At 45.9% G+C, this 17,500-nt stretch overlaps 1 protein-coding gene and 1 long non-coding RNA gene across 5 annotated transcripts in view; one reads left to right on the top strand and one right to left on the bottom strand.

Annotated features, from left to right (window-relative positions):
• LOC143480144 (uncharacterized) overlaps nucleotides 1-825 on the bottom strand; it is a 1,185-nt gene extending 360 nt beyond the window's left edge. Inside the window, exons 1-3 of one of the 2 annotated variants that reach the window (XR_013121791.1) lie at nucleotides 697-825; nucleotides 373-510; nucleotides 1-191 (exon numbers count right to left, since the gene is read on the bottom strand). The exon at nucleotides 1-191 is cut by the window's left edge and continues 360 nt beyond it. This is a non-coding gene — a long non-coding RNA (uncharacterized LOC143480144). The remainder of the gene's footprint in view (nucleotides 192-372; nucleotides 511-696) is intronic. The other variant, XR_013121792.1, reaches the window with a different exon arrangement.
• Nucleotides 1-16,226, top strand: part of LOC143480312 (A-kinase anchor protein 6-like) — a 35,138-nt gene extending 18,912 nt beyond the window's left edge. The window contains exons 1-4 of one of the 3 annotated variants that reach the window (XM_076977904.1): nucleotides 2,807-2,960; nucleotides 11,995-12,246; nucleotides 12,867-14,258; nucleotides 16,096-16,226. In XM_076977904.1, coding sequence (XP_076834019.1) covers nucleotides 2,844-2,960; nucleotides 11,995-12,246; nucleotides 12,867-14,258; nucleotides 16,096-16,182 — 1,848 coding nt within the window. In that variant the 5' untranslated portion in view covers nucleotides 2,807-2,843 and the 3' untranslated portion in view covers nucleotides 16,183-16,226. Of the gene's footprint in view, nucleotides 1-2,806; nucleotides 2,961-11,994; nucleotides 12,247-12,866; nucleotides 14,259-16,095 lie in introns of those variants that run through there. The other 2 variants (XM_076977903.1, XM_076977902.1) reach the window with 2 other exon arrangements.
• The last annotated feature ends 1,274 nt before the right edge of the window (nucleotides 16,227-17,500 follow it).

The following is a 17,500-nucleotide window of genomic DNA, read 5'->3' as shown; positions in this document are numbered from 1 at the left end:
CTTTGGCCTGTGTGGAGCTGATTGGGTAAAGACATCTAGCTGGTCCTGAGACTCAGTGAGCTGAAACACATCTGACCACAGTTAAACACAAATAATGAAGGAAACTTGCTGGACTTGAGCGGTCCAGACCATCATCAGCAGGCCTCACAGCCTTGCAATAAAGACTGTAGTAAAGAGGAACTGGCCTGAATCTGGGGAGAGAGAAAACAGAGATCCTTCATGATATACAGTATCCATCACAACCCAAGAGATAACAAGCATGTTTGGGGTTTTTTGTGTGTGTGTTTATATTAATAACTGGTTAATAACTATTTATTTTCTATGTTAATGTTAATTAACCTTATGTTAGTTTGCTCTTTGTAACATACAAACCAATATAGAATTGCTGAATATGATCTTTTCTCTTTCAGTATATCAGTTATGATGGATGACATAAATGTGAGCTGCTGGATTCCGAGAATAACTAACTGCTTCCTTAGTGCTCTGTTGCAGCACAGTGACCCAGCACTGCTAAGAGAGAGAGAGAGAGAGAGAGAGAGAGAGAGAGAGAAACACAGTGGTGGGAACATGTCTACTCTTTCTGCCTTCTACACAAATCCTTCATCTTGTTTGTTTAAATTCAAACTGATAAGTAAATATGATTACGTTATGTACGTAATACGTTAACTTGAACATTCAGAGAGCGAGAGAACTCACCATCCAGGTGAACTCAGAAGGCTCCATAGCTTTTTATATGTTTTTAGCATCACGCTAGCCTGTTTAAGCCAGGTGTTAAACCAGACTCCCATTCCGAAGGTCAACAGCACTACACAGCACCAGATTCATCCCGCGTGCAGTTGAGAGAGCAGTTACATTTTTTAGTTACGTGTGCCACCTAGTGGAGATAATGACGAATTTCAATGGTTAATAATTTTAGTAAAATATGTAATATATTAGCTACATTTATTTCAGTGATATAAAAATAAATAATAATAGCAATAGTTATAATAATTATATTATATTATATTATATTATATTATATTATATTATATTATATTATATTATATTTCTAACCCAAACATTTGATTTGCAGACTTTGCACAATGTCTCAGTGGGAGGATGTACTTGTGAGGGTTGGTATGTATTTGTATATAATGTGGGCAGAGGGCTCTACTGATCCACCATCTGATTCACCACAGCTACCCCTGTGTGTGTGTCTTACAGTGGAGGAAGGATCATGTGTGTCATTTTGTATTATGTCTCATGTTATATCTCGTGTCTATTAAGATAAAACTAAAAGTGTGACTGACACAAAGGGTAGGGGAGGTTGTACATGAACAGGAGCATGTGCTGTGGTGATATGTGTGTTTGAGCTGCAGCAGGCGCTGCTGGAATGTGCTGGCAGCTGAGTGTGTAGAAGGTGGGGGTGGGTGGAGCAGCCTGTGAGACGTCCACATAACTCCACACTGTAACTCCACACAACTCCACACGCATGCAGTGGGTGTGGGGAAACTTTATGTACCACACCCGAAGTCATTCCAGAGATATGAACACACACACACACACGCGCACACACGCACACACGCACACACACACACACACGCACACACACACACACACACACACACACACACACACACACACACACACACACACACACACACACTCAGTAAAAGGTGATCTGCAGCTGTTTATGTTGAGTATTTATACTGAGTGATGTAATCTCCACCCTCTGGAGAACTTGAAGAATCCAGACAGAGACAGAGACAGAGACAGAGACAGACAGACAGACGAAACACTGTTGAGAGAGAGAGAGAGAGAGAGAGAGAGAGAGAGAGGAGAGAGAGACTGCTAATTGGGTCATTGTGTCAGCACACATGCTTTACATGTGACCTGCCATTTTGGTGTGTGTGAGGTTGGAGTGGGTGTAGTATTGTGTGGGGTGTAATAATAATGTAAAGGTCTTCCTGGGGGAGGAGTGTGTTGCAGCAGAGAGACAGAGACATGGCGTCGTAGGGCATTAGGAAGAGTCTGCTTTACAGTCTAAATACAGACTCAGGCAATATAAACATGGCCCACATTTACTGCACGCCTACATTTCAAAACTGAGACCTCAGTTGGTGTCAGTAGAGTCAAGGGCCGCTAACTAACTAGTCTGCTGGGCAACAGTGTTATTGGGCATCATAATGTGTTATATCATATCTCGAGTACCGTCCTTTTGGTTTGTACTTCCTGGTTTTTGTTTTTCATATGATCTTTATTTTTTGTTCTGTTTCCATTACCCCTCAGTTAGCTATTGGTCATTTGTTTAGTTCCTCATTAGTCCTCATTGTTCCTTGTATGAATATTTTCTCTTTGTGTATCGTCATGTGTACTATGGCATCAAATGGTATTGAATGGTATAGAACAGGGTTCTTGAGGTTCTCCAAATTACAGATTCTCACAAATTTCATCCTCAGTGAGTCACATTTGCTTATCTATGATGAAAGCGCAAGTCATTCTCACTTGGGTATATTCAGGTTGAATGACAGCATGTCTGAGGGCGTGTCTGAGGGCGTGTCTGAGGGCGTGTCTGAGGCTGGCTCTTGGGGGGGCTTGAGGGTGGTGCTCTGAACTTGCCCGCTACCCCACAGCCCACACATCACCCCCATCAGCACATGCCCCTGCCAGCCTCTACTCAGCTATTTTGAGTGAACTCAACACGTGGGGTGTGGCGAGGGTGAGGCAAAGAGGTCAAATCCCAAAATAGCTTAATGGCGAAGTGCCCCTCCTCCTGAAAGAGAGAGAGAAATGGGTCAGTGATGGGGGGACAGAGAGAGAGAAAGAGAGAGAGGCAGTAAGTGAGTAAAATAGTAACAGTGTGCATGAGTGAGACAGACAGTACTGACACAGCGACAGCTCAGCGTGGCCTCTGTGTGTCAACATTACTGCAGTTCCCTTCAGTTTCCTTCATCTCCTTCATCCGCTCCAGTGGCCCAGAGGTAAGCGCGTGCTCCCAAGGGCTCTGGCTCTGCTAGCCTGCTTGTGCTGACAGGTGCCAGTACTTATGCATATGTGCATTACGTGTTATACACTTGGAATTAATTAATTTCCTGCTTTAGGCAAAGTCTGGTCATACTGGTCTTGTGTTTGTATATAGTGTGAGTGTATGGTGTGTGAAGACTATTATGGTATGTGATATTTAAGCTTACATTTTTTATTCTAATGGAGAATTTAAAGGCAGAGGCAGAGCTGCCTCTCATGCACTTGACTTCTCACCAAGGCTGAGCTGTCTTCTCTCTGAGCTGTCTTCTCTCCGAGCTGTCTTCTCTCCGAGCTGTCTTCTCTCCGAGCTGTCTACTCTTCGAGCTGTCTTCTCTCCGAGCTGTCTTCTCTTTGAGCTGTCTTCTCTTTGAGCTGTCTTCTCTCTGAGCTGTCTTCTCTTTGAGCTGTCTTCCCCCTGCGTCTTCTACACATGTTGTTTAGAATTTCTAGGTGAAGTGCTACATATGCTATGATAATATGCTGTGAAATTCATTGGCTGTGCACGAAAGCCCACTATATATATTTTGATGTTTTACAGTAATTTGGACTATAATTTCAGAATGACTCTTCCCGTATACTCCTCTCAGAAGCTGCAGTGTTTTGTCTCTAGCCGCTGGTGTAAGGCGGTGTGTTACAGTTGGCCCCCGACTGCAGTGTTTATTTTTGAGTTGCTATGGTGGAGGTCTTGTGTCACACAAGCGACATGACTGACCTACATTCACATGCCACTCTATATTCAGAAACAGGAATCACTGTGGAAGGTGCTGCTGTCCACCATGACCAGCCCTGCATGCTCACGGAGCTGAAGTCCCTCTGTCCTGTCCCCTCACGGAGACATAGTGCCTCTGTCCTGTCCCTTCATGGAGACAGTGCCTCTGGTCAGTCCCCTCATGGAGACACAGTCCCTGGTTCTGGCTTCTTGTGTGCTGTAGTTGTAGTTCTTGTGTGCTGTAGTTTTGTGGGTGTGGCTCTTGTGTCCCCCCTGGGACTGGACTGGAGTAACAGTCACCCAGGACATCACTGTGTCCTGCCCTGCCTCTAGCTGGAAAGTTGTGCAGCGGTCCAGAGTAGTGTGTGTGTGTGTGTGTGTGTGTATATATGTGTGTGTGTATGTGTGTGTGTGTGTGTGTGTGTGCGTGTGTGTGTGTGTGTATGTGTGTGTGTGTGTGTGTGTGTGTGTGTGTGTGTGTGTGTGTGTGTGTGTGTGTGTGTGTGTGTGTGTGTGTGTGTGTGCGTGTTTGACTTTGGGTGGGTGGGTATCTGACAAACGGTCCTGACAGCTGAGGCTTACTTTACTGATGTAGGGCAGGAGAAAAGTGCCCAGGAAATTCCTCATTCCGACGCTGTCTCTGTATCACATAATTCTTACAGCAGTAATAACACATGGCGTATAAATGCTGAAATTAGCATTAGCCCAGCCCAGTTTGTGGTGTACACCATAGTGACAGATGTCAAAAAGGGCTGCACGACATGTTTAAATGTTTGACTTTGACAACAAGTACGCTCCATATTTTCTCAACTACCAGGTCACTTTAAACAGCGTATCTTGGTGTATGACTCACTGAACTACGACTTAGAGCCCAGCCTGTGGGAGGGACGGGGGTCCCACGTGTAGATGATCTGTGAATGTGTCCTGTAGTGTGACTGCCGTGCTGGGAAAGAGGCTTCGTTCCTGTTTTCATCGCTGCAGTGAGAGGTGATTAGCTCTGCACGTTTATGCAGCTGAGCAGAGCCTAATAGCTGGACGTGTGAGCCCAGGGCCGTGTGGAGGGGCGACTGGGGCAGACAGAGATCACCCCATTTCAGTTCGGACCAGGCTAAACGTTCCTCCATGTTGTAGGTGGCCCCTCGGTTACTCACCTCTCATGTGAAGCTGACTCAAGAGCAGAAGATGGAAGTGTATGAATAAATATCCCTGTGGTCCACCCCTCCAGCCTTCTACACACTCACACTCAACTATACAGTCACCCACACTCAACTATACAGTCACCCACACTCAACTATACAGTCACCCACACTCAACTATACACAGTCACCCACACTCAACTATACAGTCACCCACACTCAACTATACACAGTCACCCACACTCAACTATACACAGTCACCCACACTCAACTATACACAGTCACCCACACTCAACTATACAGTCACCCACACTCAACTACTACATTGTCACGCACACTCAACTACTACACAGTCACGCACACTCAACTACTACACAGTCACGCACACTCAACTACTACACAGTCACGCACACTCAACTACTACACAGTCACGCACACTCAACTACTACACAGTCACCCACACTCAACTATACACAGTCACCCACACTCAACTATACAGTCACTCACACTCAACTATACACAGTCACTCACACTCAACTATACACAGTCACTCACACTCAACTATACACAGTCACCCACACTCAACTATACACAGTCACGCACACTCAACTATACACAGTCACGCACACTCAACTACTACATTGTCACGCACACTCAACTACTACACAGTCACGCACACTCAACTACTACACAGTCACCCACACTCAACTATACACAGTCACCCACACTCAACTATACACAGTCACCCACACTCAACTATACACAGTCACCCACACTCAACTATACAGTCACCCACACTCAACTATACACAGTCACCCACACTCAACTATACACAGTCACCCACACTCAACTATACACAGTCACCCACACTCAACTATACAGTCACCCACACTCAACTATACACAGTCACCCACACTCAACTATACACAGTCACCCACACTCAACTATACAGTCACCCACACTCAACTACTACATTGTCACGCACACTCAACTACTACACAGTCACGCACACTCAACTACTACACAGTCACGCACACTCAACTACTACACAGTCACCCACACTCAACTATACACAGTCACCCACACTCAACTATACACAGTCACCCACACTCAACTACTACACAGTCACCCACACTCAACTATACACAGTCACTCACACTCAACTATACACAGTCACTCACACTCAATTATACACAGTCACTCACACTCAACTATACACAGTCACCCACACTCAACTATACACAGTCACGCACACTCAACTACTACACAGTCACGCACACTCAACTACTACACAGTCACCCACACTCAACTACTACACAGTCACCCACACTCAACTATACAGTCACCCACACTCAACTATACACAGTCACCCACACTCAACTATACACAGTCACCCACACTCAACTATACACAGTCACCCACACTCAACTACTACACAGTCACCCACACTCAACTACTACACAGTCACCCACACTCAACTATACACACTCACACTCAACTATACACAGTCACTCACACTCAACTATACACAGTCACTCACACTCAACTATACACAGTCACGCACACTCAACTATACACAGTCACGCACACTCAACTACTACACAGTCACCCACACTCAACTACTACACAGTCACCCACACTCAACTACTACACAGTCACGCACACTCAACTACTACACAGTCACCCACACTCAACTATACACAGTCACCCACACTCAACTACTACACTTCTTATTTCTAACAGACGGCGAGCAAATTATGTGTCTTAGAATCTCTCTCCTGGTGTAGAAAATATATTTTTTATACATTTTTAAACAATTAACATGTGATTTAAATAAATGGATTTGCAAGTGAATTGGACTATACACTAAGCTATGACAGGGTCTTAGGAGTTCTGATGTGAGATGGGTTTCTTTTAGAGTTAAGTTCAGCTCAGTTTATGGTGGGTTGATTCCTGATATTTCTTGGTGGTATGTGTTATATGGTTGGATATTTTTGGTGTTATAGTTTTTATGATGGGGTGTTTCCTGATGAGATTATTTGATAGTGGGATGTTTCCTGATGAGATTATTTGATTGTGGGATGTTACTTGATGAGATTATTTGGTGGTGGGATGTTTCTTGATGAGATTATTTGATGGTGGGATGTTTTTTGACGAGATGGTGTTTGATGGTGACGTGTTTCCTCACATTCTATGTTCAGATTGTTTCTAGTGGTATGTTTAACCCTTACAGATTTTCTTCTTCAAGCTGATTTGAAGTGAGTGTGAGTGCATTGTGTGAGAAGTGTTTATGATTGGTACGTGATTGAAGAGGTATCTCTTTTCTCCACACAAGTGTTTTAAAAGCACTGGAATATTGTACTTTGGAAATCTAGTGGTGTGACAAGCTATAATTAATGAAAAAAATTCTAAGTGCTTCACACAGACATATAGGAATTACATTTTAAAAAGCTTATTACAGATATAAAGTGCACAAAATCAATGCTGAAAGATACCAATGCCATACGGTCCCTTAGTGTTAGTAGACCTAATTGAAAGCTCCATCAAATTAGAAGTTTTCAGGGTAGACATCTCAAACATGTCTAAAGTCTGGACACATCTGAGGTTTTGTGACCGGTGATTCCATCTAAATTACACTGACATAGATATCTGTAATAAATCTGAATATCTCCATGGAACATACTCCATATTCTTTATAGACATGAACATTGAATAAAAGTAGCATAAAATCCTCAGTTAAGCAGCTGTACAATGTACTTCTCAGCTTTTTCTAAGAGAATTTTATAATAAATTGTGTCAAAAGTAGCACTGACATCAAGATGTTCTTCCAGAATCTGTGTTTAAGTGGATTAAGAACCTTTCAAAGTGCTGGAGCCCTGAAGTACCTGATAGCTGTGTAATGACAAACATGGGTCAGTTGTTTAAGACCGCTATCTCAGTGAAATGTAGATCTGGAATGGGTCGGTAATTATTTAACACAGTTGGATCAGAGTAATGACTGCAGCTTTTAATGCACTTGGAAAAGGACCTGAGTTACTGGCAACATGTACTGTCTCTAGTGCATCTGTTGCTATATACTTACAGTTGTTTTCAACTGTTTACACACATTTTCCAAGATCTGTGTCTATTTTTCAAAACTCTACACACAAAACTCACAATTGCTCACACAAAATGCAAAATGCCTCAAATCTCTAGCAAAATGACACACAACATTCAAAATTTCATAAACACATCTCAAAAGCAAGCACTGACATCACATTGCCAACACCTTTGTCATAATATGACATTTTGGATTCATCATGTACACACTGTTGATCAAAACCTAAAGCTCTTCTTTCATTCATGGGATTCTATGTTATACAAAAGTGCAGAGAGAAGGTGAAATACTCACAACACACATAAACAATTTTCAAACCCAAAATATTTATTTTTTCCAAATAATTTGCTGCTGTTAATATAATATTTGTAGAGTGCAGAAAAAAATCCAACCACCACATGAAGTTGGACAGACACCAAACACATGTCTGAAAAAGCTGTGGGGTGTTGGCTGTGGTGAGGGTATGGGCTGGGGGGTTGAGTGTGTGTCTAGGCTTCATCTCTTCATACCCGCCAGTGCCAGGTGGAGAAGAATTCCTCAATTGGATTGAGAAAAGGTGAATATGGAAGCAGGTACAGAACAGAGAAGTGAGGATTGGTCACAAACCAGTTCTGGACCAGATGTGCCCGATGAAAACTGACATTGTCCCATATGACCACAAATCTTTGTTGATCTAGATTCTGCCGAGCTTGGACAAGAATATTGAGAATTGCATCCAAAAAAGTTATGATATGAGCAGTGTTGTAAGGACCAAGTGTTACGTGGTGATGCAGGACACCATTATTGGTAATGGCAGCACACATTGTAATGTTTCCCCCACATTGTCCTGGGACATTCACAATGGCCCTTTGACCAATGACATTTCTCCCCCTTCTCCTGGTCTAAGTGGGGTTCAAGTCCACCTCATCTATATAAATATATTCATGGCGGACATTTGCATCTGCATCCATCTCCAAAATTCTCTGTAAGAGACAAGAATATATATTTGCACACATGTGCACAACCCAAAAATCTTGATATGTGCAAGTCTAATATACTGGAATTAGTTTTGCATACATACATTCACAAAGTCATGATGCAGGTTCTTCACTCTGATGCTGTTCCTTTCAAATGGGACCCTGTATAGCTGCTTCATATGTAAGTGATTATTCTGCAGGACACGATGGACAGTGCACAAGCTTACTGTGTCCATGTTATGGAAAACAGTTGCATCGTTGACTATGTGGTGCTGGATCTCGTGGATTCATGGTTCAAAACAGACATCTTGACATTTGACCTATTTATAGGTCTATACTTAGCCAATGATTCGTTGGTGTTCAATAAAGTAATGAGTGCTTACACATATGAGGAGTGGGAGTGAAGCATTGGTGATTTAGTGTGGCATTTTGATAGGTTGTGTTTGAAAGATGAAATCAAGTAACTTCCTGTTTGGTCTTTGTGTGTTAGGTAGAAACTTGTGTGTAGAGTTTTGCTAAATGTGTGTTTGGAAATTGAAAACTGAGTCAGACACTGAGAGTTAGTGTATGGTTTAGCAGATTTGGTGTGGGGTTATGGTGTTTGAAGGGCATGTTTAGAAAATTGTGTGAGAAGAAAAGATTTAGTATGTAAACAGTTGAAAAAAACTGTAAAAACATTTTACAAAATTGGTTGGCCAGATTAGTTGAGGAGCCTCTCTGTTTCAATTAAAGTTTCATAATTAATACCACTGACCCAGGACAATTTAACCATGTGATATTTAAGAGACAGCTTCAGTGCTGCACACATAAGAACACATAAGATCACTTTAGAACACATAAGAACACATTAGAATAATTCATAAAGAACGGAGAAGGAGAAAGGGACTGTGAGAAGGTTCAGGTGACCAGATGAGTTCTGGAGTGGACCTCAAACTCTTTCTGTGCCCTCAGAGATCTGGCGTGTAGGGCAGAGTGTGGCACAATTGGGATGCCAAGTGGTCGAAAGCCTGAAATCCAACTGTGCAAAAGGGGGAGAAATTAGAAGAGCAGCAGAGGAGGTTAGATAGGGAGGAGGAGAAGGTGAGGAGGAGAAAGTGAGGAGGAGAAAGTGAGGAGGAGAAGGTGAGGAGGAGAAGGTGAGGAGGAGAAAGTGAGGAGGAGAAGGTGAGGAGGAGAAGGTGAGGAGGTGAAGGTGAGGAGGAGAAGGTGAGGAGGTGAAGGTGAGGAGGAGAAAGTGAGAAGGAGAAGGTGAGGAGGAGAAAGTGAGGAGGAGAAAGTGAGGAGGAGAAAGTGAGGAGGAGAAGGTGAGGAGGAGAAAGGGAGAAGGTGATGAGGAGAAGGTGAGGAGGAGAAAGTGAGGAGGAGAAAGTGAGGAGGAGAAGGTGAGGAGGAGAAAGTGAGGAGGAGAAGGTGAGGAGGAGAAAGTGAGAAGGAGAAGGTGAGGAGGAGAAGGTGAGGAGGAGAAGGTGAGGAGGTGAAGGTGAGGAGGAGAAGGTGAGGAGGTGAAGGTGAGGAGGAGAAAATGAGGAGGAGAAAGTGAGAAGGAGAAGGTGAGGAGGAGAAAGTGAGGAGGAGAAAGTGAGAAGGAGAAGGTGAGGAGGAGAAAGTGAGGAGGAGAAAGTGAGGAGGAGAAAGTGAGGAGGAGAAGGTGAGGAGGAGAAAGGGAGAAGGTGATGAGGAGAAGGTGAGGAGGAGAAGGTGAGGGTCTACATGAACCTTCATAGGGATGCAGTGAAGTTTCCTGAGAACAGGGCTGACATGGCGATGGGTAGGTGGGTAGATGGGTAGGTGGGTAGGTGGGTAGATGGTAGGTGGGTAGATGGGTAGGTGGGTAGATGGGTTGATGGTAGGTGGGTAGATGGGTAGGTGGATAGATGGGTAGATGGGTAGGTGGATAGCTGAGTAGGTGGGTAGATGGGTAGGTGGGTAGGTGGGTAGATGGTAGGTGGATAGATGGGTAGGTGGGTATGTGGGTAGATGGTTAGGTGGGTAGGTGGGTAGGTGGGTAAATGGGTAGGTGGGTAGATGGGTAGGTGGGTAGGTGGATAGATGGGTAGATGGGTAGGTGGGTAGATGGGTAGATGGTTAGGTGGGTAGGTGGGTAGGTGGGTAGATGGGTAGGTGGGTAGATGGGTAGATGGGTAGGTGGGTAGGTGGGTAGGTGGGTAGGTGGGTAGATGGGTATGTGGGTAGATGGTTAGGTGGGTAGGTGGGTAGGTGGGTAAATGGGTAGGTGGGTAGATGGGTAGGTGGGTAGGTGGATAGATGGGTAGATGGGTAGATGGGTAGATGGTTAGGTGGGTAGGTGGGTAGATGGGTAGGTGGGTAGGTGGGTAGATCGGTAGATGGTTAGGTGGGTAGGTGGGTAGATGGGTAGGTGGGTAGATGGGTAGGTGGGTAGATGGGTAGATGGGTAGGTGGGTAGATAGGTAGGTGGGTAGATGGGTAGGTGGGTAGGTAGGTAGATGGGTAGGTGGGTAGATGGGTAGGTGGGTAAATGGGTAGGTGGGTAGATGGGTAGGTGGGTAGGTGGGTAGATGGGTAGGTGGGTAGATGGTTAGGTGGGTAGATGGGTAGGTGGGTAGGTGGGTAGATGGGTAGGCGGGTAGATGGGTAGGTGGGTAGATGGGTAGAGAGTGGGTGGACTTTATGCTGATGAGAGTGGGTGGATTTTACACTGATGAGAGTGGGTGGACTTTATGCTGATGAGAGTGGGTGGACTTTATGCTGATGAGAGTGGGTGGACTTTATGCTGATGAGAGTGGGTGGACTTTACGCTGATGAAAGTGGGTGGACTTTATGCTAATGAGAGTGGGTGGACTTTACGCTAATGAGAGTGGGTGGACTTTACGCTAATGAGAGTGGGTGGACTTTATGCTGATGAGAGTGGGTGGACTTTACGCTGATGAGAGTGGGTGGACTTTACGCTGATGAGAGTGGGTGGACTTTACGCTGATGAGAGTGGTAGTATCTGCTAAGCAGTCTGTTCAATAAATATTTTTTAAAATTGCAGCATGTAATTTTTTGTACCAGCTGTGTAAAAGGGTTTTACAATCTATTGAATATATGTGTGTGTGTGTGTCTGTTACCCAGGACATCTGTGAAGACATATCAGACCATGTGGAGCAGATCCACGCCCTGCTGGAGACGGAGTTCTCCCTGAAGCTGCTGTCCTACTCAGTGAGCATCATTGTGGACATCCGCGCTGTGCAGCTCCTGTGGCATCAGCTCCGCGTGTCTGTGCTGGTGCTCAAAGAGAGACTCCTACAGAGCCTGCAGGACCCCAACGGAAACTACACCCGCCACACAGACATCCTACAGGCCTTTAGCCAGGACCATGACCAGGTCACACACACACACACACACACACACACACACACACACACACACACACACACACACACACACACACATACACACACATATACACACACACTCATGTACACACGTACACGCACACACACACACTCACACACATATACACACACACACACAAACACACACACGCACAAACACACACGTATACACACACACACACGCACACATACATACGTACACACGTACACACACGTATACACACACATACACACACGTATATATACACACACACACACATATATACACACACAAACACACACAAACACACACACGCACATACACACACACACACACGTATACATACACACACACACACGTATATACACACACACACACACACATACACACACACACACACACACACAAACACAAGAAACAAATAACACAGTAAAAAGCTCATCCGTTATATCAAATAGCACAGTGTAAAATTAGATGAAGTGAGTGTATGTGATGTATTTATGTATTTATATATTTATGTACTTATAGATTTATGTGTGCATATGTATTTATAGATTTATGTGTATATAGATTGATGTGTGTGTATATTTATGAATATATAGATTGATGTGTGTATATTTATGCTCCAGGCACGCCTTGACTCTCTGACTGAGGTGGACGACTCAGGCCAGCTGACCATTAAGTGCAGTCAGGATTACTTCTCCCTGGACTGTGGTATTACAGCCTACGAGCTGAGCGACTACAGCCCTGGGGAAGAGGCGCAGGTGAGAGAGAGCAGCCAGGAGCCTCGCACGCTCTACCCCGAGCTTCAGCACAGCTTCCCCCAGCTGCTCTGCAGCGTGGACCTCCTCACCATCGCTGCTTCCATCCAGAACCAACAATCATCTCCGCTGGAGGAGCCAGACACGCCCACCCAGGAGCCCGTGGAGCCCTGCAGCGGTTCTGAGCTCACAGAGGCCCGCGTGCAGGGCGAGGGGCCCGAGCGCCCGGAGCAGGGAGCCCGGGGAAACACACCCTCTCCCACTCGGCCCTCGCTGGCCAAGAAGCCCATGTTCGCGGCAGGCGAGGCCAGGTTGGTCGGCCCCGCCTCCCTGCCGTACCAGGCGGACATCAGCAGAAGCACGCCCTCTCTGCTGGAGCTGCCCGACCGCTCGAAGTTTTGGCTCGAGCTGGAGTCGGCGTATCCTGCCAACGGGAGCCAGTCCGACGAGAATCTGCACGCGATGAACCGGAAGAACCTGCAAGCGAATGAGCAGACGCCAGCAGGTGGCAACAGAGGCAAAATCCCCCTCTACAGGAGCTCGTCCGAGGCCTCCCAGGAGCACAGGGCTGGCCGCCACACCCTGCAGACGGGTTCGGCGACCTCGCGCTCGGACGCCATGCAGGCCACTGGAGACTCCTCCAGCCCTCTGCCCTCTTCAGGTGAGGAACCCTCAGACCTGGACGTGCGTGAGGACTCCACCAGCCCAGAGGACCTCCCCCTTCCCCTGGAGGCCTCCGTCAGTGCTCGGCCCGCCCACAGCCCCGGAGGAGAGTGCTGGTACGGCTCAGACGAGTTCCTCGCGCTCCCCGCACAGCTGAGGCAGACGGAGCTGTTGGCCCTGAAGCTGGAGAACCTGGCCCAGAGCCTCCCCCCACGAGCCCCGCACCAGCCGCCCATCCAGGACGTGGACGACTGGGAGCTGACGGAGGCCAGCTCCGAGTGGGAGGGCTCCCCACACAGCCCACCCCCACTCCCCACGCAGCCCTACAGGAAGGGGCCCCGGGGCCGCCGTTTCTCCTCCTCCTCCAGCGATGTGGCTGCTTCTCTGGAGGGAAGCATCGAGTCCGGGCCCCTCAGTGACCTACTGTCAGAGGACGAGGGTGGGTGGAGCTCGTCCGAGCACCACCAGAGGTCGGTGCCGAGGGCAGAGAAGCCGGAGGCCTGCAGGATGGTGATGGAGTGTACGCCTCTAATCCAGCAACTCCTGGAGGACATCAGACACCAGCAAAACTACCAGGACATCTGGGGGAAAATCGAGGTGAGTTCCTGACTTCTCTTCTCTTCTCTTCTCCTCTCTTCTCTTCTTCTCCTCTTGTCTCTTCAACTCTCCTTTATCTCTTCTCTTGTGTTCTCCTTTTTTCTCTTCTCTTTTCTTCTCACAGAATGTGGGGAAGAATGTTCTGGGTCATTGTTGTCAGTAATACTTCATTAACCACAAATAGGTTACAAAAACAATTTAGATATGGGTATCATAATCTTTCCATTACGAGACTGACTAATGTATAATATATATGACATATAAAGTAATATATTAAATACTACAGGTGTCTTCAACTAAGGATTTTCATAGTCGAATCTGATTCGTCAGGTTTTCCCTTTAGTCGACTCAGTGGCGCAAAAAGGGGGTATGCAGCGTATGCGACGCATAGGGGCGCTGCACTAGAGGGGGCGCCAAATGGATGCCTGAAAATTATTTGCCGAGTTGGTGGGGGGTGGGGGGTGGAGTACGAGGGGGCGCCGATAGTATGTTTGCAAACACCTCAGAAAGTATGTAGTTGCAACCCTGAGTCGACTAATAGTCGAATTTTTAAAAAAGAATATTTTAGACCTTCCACGTTTAAACTTTAAAAATATTGTTAAAAGGCTAAAATGTGTACGTTTTGTAAACGCTCTTACATTGCTCGTTTGCTTCTTTGCCCATTGCAGTAGCACTCTGCTGCCACCTGGTGGTTCATTGAAACATGCAGGCATTATTTTCTAAAAAAAAAAGATCTTCTAAAATTTCAAAAGATTTAATCAGTGTTGCATTTCAACACTTTAATCACTGTTGCATTTGGAAATTTAGTTTTCTGGAATATTTGCATTTCAATTATAAGAATGCAGCAAACTTTGGTATACTTTCCCAAACCTATGATATTTGATGAAATGCTGAAATTGTATCTTCTTAACCTTATTCTGTCCATGTTGTCCACTGGTTTTTAAACAAACCATTAAATCCATTGTTCAGTTCACTAATTTCCCTTTCAATCCACTGTGTATTATGCTAATCTTCCATTCAATCAATTTTTCAGTCTGCTTTTTTGCCATTTAATTTCCTGTTCAGTGATCTTATCTCCTATTCAATCCACAATTCAGTCTCCTAATCTCCAATTCAAATTGCTGTTCATTTTGATAATGTCCCATTCAATCTCCTGTTTAATCTCATGATCTCCTATTCAATCTGTTGTTCAGTCTGCTAATCTCCCATTCAATCCTCTGTTCACTATGATAATCTCCTAGTCAATCCAACATTCATTTTGCTAACCTTTTGTTCAAGCCGCTGTTCAACCTGCTAATCGCCCATTCAATCCCCTGTTCGGTTCACTAATCTCCCATTTAAATCACTGTTCACTCTGATAATCTGTAATTTAATCTCCTGCTTGTTCTGCTAATCTCCCATTCAAACCTCAGTTTAGTCTGATAATCTCCCATTCAAGCCTCTGCTCAGTCTGATAATCTCTCATTCAATCCACTGCTCAGTCTGATAATCTCCCATTCACTGTTTGGCTGTGCCATACTCTTGATCCACTGATGATATCCTCATGTGTGTTTGTGTGTGTGTGTGTTTGTGTGTGTATGTGAGAAAGGCACCAGAAAGACATAGAGTAAGGGGGAAATGAGTCTTTATTTGTGTGTGTGTGTGTGTGTGTGTGTGTGTCTTTGTGTGTGTTTGTGTTTGTGTGTGTATGTGTGTGTATGTGTGATTGTGTGTGTGTGTGTGTGTGTGTGTGTGTGTGTGTGTGTGTGTGTGTGTGTGTGTGTGTGTGTGTGTGTGCGTGCATGTGTTTGCATGTGTGTGTACATTTGCATGTGTATGTGTGTTTGTGTTTGCAAAGGTGTGTGTGTGCGCGTGCGTGTGTGCGTCCATGTGCGTGTGTCTGGCTGCCTGGGCTAGACTGAGGCAGGCAGCCGCGTCCACCTGAGATGATGCGTGTCACAGGGGGGAGGTGATTGATTACATTAGCATGCGGCCCCTGGAGATGACTTCATCCTCTCAGCAAGAGACAGCTGGCAGCCCAACCTCCTGCTAGGGGGAGTCTCAGGGGCCCAGTCATGTGTGACGCCTCCGACCAGCCTCCAACTCCTCCTCTCCATCGCTCTCCCTCCCTTTCTTTATCTCCATCGCTCTCCCTCTCTATCTCCACTGCTCTCCCTCTCTCTCTCTGCCTCTCTCCCTCTCTTTCATCTCTTTCCCTCCATCCTCTGCCTCTCTTCTGTCTTCTTCTTCCCTCCTCTCTTTGCCACCTTATCCTCTCTTTTACTCTGTTTCTCTCTCTCTCTCTCTCTCTCTCTCTCTCTGAAGTGATGAGTACCTAATTTGCTCTTCCTCTCCTTGTAATACACTCCCTCTGTTAATGTTCTGACCAAAGGCTACATATTTATCTGCACTGGGACTGTTATTGGTGCAGAGCCTGACACACACACACACACACACACACACACACACACACACACACACACACACACACACACACACACACACACACACACACACACACACACACACACACACACACCATGTCCCTGCCAGGGGAATAATGTAGCAGCGCTGCCTAGCGATCTAGGCTGGTCCGCGGTGGTTCTGCGGTTCTGTGGGCTTGTTTCTCCTCTGTCATCATGGAGGGTATTTCAGTAAAGCTGCCAAGCAAAGAGACAATGTGCATTCAGACATTTAAACAGTTGACACAAAAAAGAGCCAAGCTGGCTTCAGAACAGCATTCATACTCCCTCCCTCACTCCCTCTCTCTCTCTTTCTCTCTCTCTCTCTCCTCTCTCTCTCCCTCTCTCTCTCTCTCTCTCTCTCTCTCTCTCTCTCTCTCTCTCTCCTTTACTCAGTCTCATTCCTTTTCCAGCACTCTCCTTTGGAACCAGAGAGCAATTCTCATCCACCTAAAACCTTTAAGCACGGAGACCAAACAGTTGGTGCATTCTGGGGTTTGTAGTTTGTAGGAGGTCATTGGCATCAATATCTTTGATTTTCACCAGTTTCAGATAATGAGCTGCCATGGTAAAAGAACAGTGGGGCTCTTGTCCTGAAACCGGGGGGGGGGGGGGGGGGGGGGGGGGGGGGGGGGTTCACTAGAGACATCACAACATGGCATCAGCCGGGGATGGGCTGTCAAGCATTGGAGCTCCGGAGGAATCTGGTGCATAATCTGGGTCCATGTATTTCCCTGTAATTATGGGACTGCACACAGCTCACGCTTTCCGACCCTCAACTCACCTCAGCACAGAGCACAT

Source organism: Brachyhypopomus gauderio, chromosome 17, assembly GCF_052324685.1.
Source record: "Brachyhypopomus gauderio isolate BG-103 chromosome 17, BGAUD_0.2, whole genome shotgun sequence".
Classification (NCBI taxonomy): domain Eukaryota; kingdom Metazoa; phylum Chordata; class Actinopteri; order Gymnotiformes; family Hypopomidae; genus Brachyhypopomus; species Brachyhypopomus gauderio.
This window is presented reverse-complemented; position numbering and strand designations above follow the sequence as displayed.